This window comes from Salvia splendens, chromosome 14 (genome assembly GCF_004379255.2).
Source record: "Salvia splendens isolate huo1 chromosome 14, SspV2, whole genome shotgun sequence".
Taxonomy (NCBI): domain Eukaryota; kingdom Viridiplantae; phylum Streptophyta; class Magnoliopsida; order Lamiales; family Lamiaceae; genus Salvia; species Salvia splendens.
In genome coordinates, this window is record NC_056045.1 from 16,957,459 (window position 1) to 16,962,204 (window position 4,746).

At 39.2% G+C, this 4,746-nt stretch overlaps 1 protein-coding gene across 1 annotated transcript; it reads left to right on the plus strand.

The window, feature by feature from the left end:
* Positions 1 to 777: 777 nt before the first annotated feature.
* Positions 778 to 2,812, plus strand: LOC121763620 (benzyl alcohol O-benzoyltransferase-like). Its single transcript, XM_042159680.1, has 2 exons — positions 778 to 1,280; positions 1,873 to 2,812. The coding sequence occupies exons 1-2, from the start codon at positions 837 to 839 to the stop codon at positions 2,767 to 2,769; spliced, it is 1,341 nt and encodes a 446-aa protein (XP_042015614.1). The 5' UTR covers positions 778 to 836; the 3' UTR covers positions 2,770 to 2,812.
* Positions 2,813 to 4,746: the final 1,934 nt, after the last annotated feature.

Here is a 4,746-nt window from a genome sequence, read left to right on the forward strand (position 1 = left end):
AATTCGAGGGTGACCAAAAACTAATCCGTGCAGGCTTGCCTCCACCCAAAGCGGATAATATGATGTTGGATTAGTATATAAATGCTATCCAACCCTAATTAATTTGAGGCCCTTTGGGGTGACTTAAAAAGAAACCCGCCAAAAATAAATCCGTATGAGTTTGGTTCCACCCAAAACATATAATATCAAACTAATGAACAATTGACGATCCCAACAGTTTTATTATACCTTTTTATACATATTTATTATAAAAATACTCCTTCCGTCCGCCATTAAATGTCTAATTTTTCTTTTTCCGTCCGTCCACCAATAAATGTCTCATTTCACTTTTACTATGTTTGGTAAGTGGACCTACATTCCACTAACTCATTCCACTCACATTTTATTATATAACCAACATATAAAAGTAGGTCATACATTCCACTAACTTTTCTACACACTTTATTACATAAAGTCAAACAATTTCTTAAAGCCCGTACCGGTCAAATATGAGACATTTAATCGCGGACGGAGGGAGTATAAATAAACTATTGTTATTTGTGGAATCTGAATCAATATTTCAAATTAATTTTCTTCAACAATAAAAGTGACCAATTAAATACAATAAGAATTAATTAAACCCGAAATATTGAATTAATGAACCCTAATTTTCTCCACCGACCGGAGTACTAGATTAATAATCTTATCCCTTACCGGTCTGAGTCTCTAACCATTTATAGGGACGTATCATAAAGCATAACTATCCATTCATAACATACCATTTTCTATAAATACATATTCAACCTAAGCTCACATATAAAGCATACTAACCTTAATTCACACACACACAAAAGCACATGGAGTCTACCAAAATTTTAACGTTCAAAGTAGTGAAAAAAACCCCAGAGCTGATCACCCCGGAAACGGAAACGCCTAAAGAATTTAAACTCCTCTCGGACATCGACGACCAAGGGGCCCTCCGTGCCCAAACTCCGGTGATTCAGTTTTACCGGAGAAGCCCCTCGGCCCAAGGGAAGGACCCGGTCAAAGTGATACGTGAAGCCATTGCCAAGGCCTTGGTTTTGTACTACCCTTTGGCGGGACGCCTGAGGGAGCGGCCCAACCGCAAGCTGGTAGTGGAGTGCACCGGAGAGGGGGTGGTGTTTGTCGAAGCCGACGCTGACGTGGCACTGCACCACCTGGGTGATGCCCTTTATCCTCCCTTCCCATACTTGCATAAGCTTCTTCACCATCTCCCATCCACTGCTGGTCTCATCAATTGCCCATTGTTGCTTATTCAGGTAGCTATTAATTAATTGCTTTCTAATACTCCCCCGTTAAACGATGATTATCCATTTTACTTTTTAGTTTGTTCCAACCAAAATAATCCATTACTCCCTCCATCCACTATTAAATGTCTCATTTTTCTTTTTTCATTTGTTCGCTAATACTATTTTTAGCAAGTGAAACTCACATTCTATTAACTCATTTCACTCACATTTTATTATAAACCAATATATTAAAATAGGGACTCGCATTCCACTAACTTTTTCTATCATTTTCATTTACAATTTCTTAAAATCTGAGTAGATAAAAAATGGGACATTTGTTGGCGGACAGAGGCAATATTTAATATGAAACTTTTTTTACTCTATTTTCTTCTCTCCATTTAAAAAACAGAATAACACTGCATAAAATATTATGTCGTCCGAGGAAGGGTTGTCATCTTCCTTCTACAGAGGAAATACTAACTAATCTCATTCCCAAACACACAAGTGTTAAAATAGATAGTTGTTCTATATATCTTGGAGTTATCTGACCTAAAATTTGTGTTCTTGTCGTGTTTTGTCTTGTCTATCTTTCTTAATGAATTAAACGTGTTTAACGAGGCAGGTGACACGGCTTACATGTGGTGGGTTCGTGTTCGCCATCCGCTTGAATCACACCATGGCCGACGCGGGAGGGCTGGCCCAGTTTTTGTCGGTCGTCGCCCAGTTTGCCCACGGAGCCGACGCCCCTTTGACCCGGCCCGTCTGGGAAAGACACCTCCTCAGCGCTCGTAACCCCCCGCGCGTGTCATGCACACACCACGAATATGGCGACACTACCACTACTTCCACCACTACTACTCCACCTGATAAAGATATAGTGGACCGAAGTTTCTACCTCAGCGCCACCGACATCTCCGCCCTCCGCAGCATCCTACCGCCGCACCTCCGCGGCTGCTCCACCTTCGAGATCGCGGCAGCCTGCACGTGGCGCTGCCGGACAATCTCGCTCCCTCTACACCCCAACGAAGTGATAAGGATCTCATGCATGGTGAACTGCCGGAAGCGGCTCAATCCGCCGCTCCCGGAGGGCTACTACGGCAACGCCATCGTCTACCCCGCGGCCGTGTCGACGAGGGAGAGGCTGTCGCTGCGGGAGGCGGTGGAGCTGGTGAGAAGCTCGAAGGCGCAGGCGACGGAGGAGTACGTGAGATCAGCTGCGGATCTGATGGCGATGAGAGGGCGGCCCGGTTTTGTAGAGAGGGGGACTTTTATAGTGTCGGATTTCACGCGGGCGGGTTTGGGAGAAACGGACTACGGGTGGGGCGCGGCGGCTTATGGCGGGCCGGCGCAGTGCAGGGATCTGGTTCCTGGAGTTGTGAGCTATGTGATAGCGCATAAGAAAGGGGTGGTTGTGACCATGTGTTTACCGGCAAACGCCATGGAAAAGTTTGCGTGTGAGCTTGAGAGGGCTGTGGCGGGTAACCGGACAAGCTTACATGTTATAGCCTCGGCGCTGTGATCTTAATTACGGATTAAGCAGCAAACAATATAAATTAGATTCATAATATGTACTCCCTCCGTCTCACTCAAGATGTCCACATTCTTGGGTGACACGAGATTTTAGGTGGAGTAAGTAGAGAGAAAAAAAGTACTCCCTCCGTCCCGTAGTAGATGTCACACTTTCTTTTTTAGTTTGTCCCACAAAAGATGTCACATTTCCTCTTTTGGAAAAAGTTTTCTCTCACATCAATTATAAATTATATTTTCTCTCATCACTTAACACACAAAATAACATCTCCTAAAATCTCGTACCATCTCCCAAGTGTGACATCTACTATGAGACGGAGAGAGTAGTTGAATATTTTAATGAGAATAGATGAGAGATGGGTTTGTTTCCAAATATAGAAGGTGGACATCTGAATGAGACAAGATAAAAAGAAAAAAATGGATATCTTAAGTGGGATGGAGGGAGTATTGTGTATTGAATAAATAAACAAAACATATAGAGAAAATGATTTATTGTATTAGGAGTAGTATTTATTTGTAGGTTTTGTTCAAATCCTGCATGTTATTGTAAGTCACTAATTACATGTACTCTCTGTTCCTGGTAGTGGAGGCGTTTTTTTTTCGTCACGTGATTTTAAAAAAATGTGTTTAGTAAGAAATGAAAAAAGTAGATAAATGAAGAGAAATAAAGTGACAACGAATAAAGTAAATAAGAAGAAATATATTAAATTTTGTTAAAAAGGAAATGACTCTACATATATAGAATGTACTGAACTGCAATTAAAGGGAGTAACTCCCCATTTTTCGGGTTAGTCATAAAATTTAATATCGAATAATAAGATTTAGGTTTTAATTATTTATATTCAAGAACATGGTTTCAGTGTTATATTAACTTAGAAAACTGGAAGTATTGTTTAGGGTGTAGTATAGAAAAAAGAAATTGTTTTTCCTCTGTTTGTGAGATTTATTTTGACTTAGATACAAGTTTTAATAATTATTTGACCTTATAAAGAGAATGACCGAAAAGTTTAGGGATATGGGTTGATTTTTATGTTATTCATCCATCTCAAGGTAGTTGGTTTTTTTTTTTGGTTTAGAGAATAATACTCCATTTGTCCCTAAAAAATAGATAACATTTGAAACGACGCAGGTTTTAATGCATACTTGACAAAGTAAGAGAGATTATAAAAAGTGAATAGAGCATTGTTAGCATAGAATGAGACTCACTTCATTAGAGAGAATTTTTTTTTTCAAATAGAATTGATCTATTTTGTAATTTGTTAGCTATGAGACAAAACGCCCAAAAAACTGAGCCCGATTTTCTAATTTGTTAGCTATGGGAATATTTTCTCAATTGAATGATCTACAAAAATGGTCCATGAACTATGATTTATCTCGTCTATAGTCCCTGGACTTTAAAAATATCTTCAGTAGTCCATGAACTAAGGATTTATGTCAAAATTGGTCATTTTGCACTATTATCTCACGAAAATGCCCTTTTTGGGGGCTGTACAATTTGGTATTTTCACATTTTTAACTTTTTCAATATAATATTATTTCAATGATGTACTAAATCTGATATTATTTCAAAATTTATTTTCTTCTTCCTTTGCTATCCTTCACTTTGTTTCTTTATTTCAATATTAGATTTAATTTTATAAAATTAAATTTAAAATTTAGATTTTTAAATATCAATAAATTATTTTAATTAAAATTATTAATTTATATTATTAACACAAGAATGGGGTGAGTAGAAATGAGGGGGAAGTGGGGTATTTATAGGAGTAAAATTGGAAGAAATAAAAAAAATTTTGAAATTTCAAATTCGGCAGAAACTGCCGGTTTACCGCCTGAACCGGCGGTTCAGTCCACGGTTTTCTGACGGAAACCGGCGGTTTCTGACCGGTTTTCAGGCCTACGCCCTACACCCTACAACCTGCCACCTGAAAAGTCACCGGAACCGGCGGAAACCGGCAGTTCAAACCGGCGG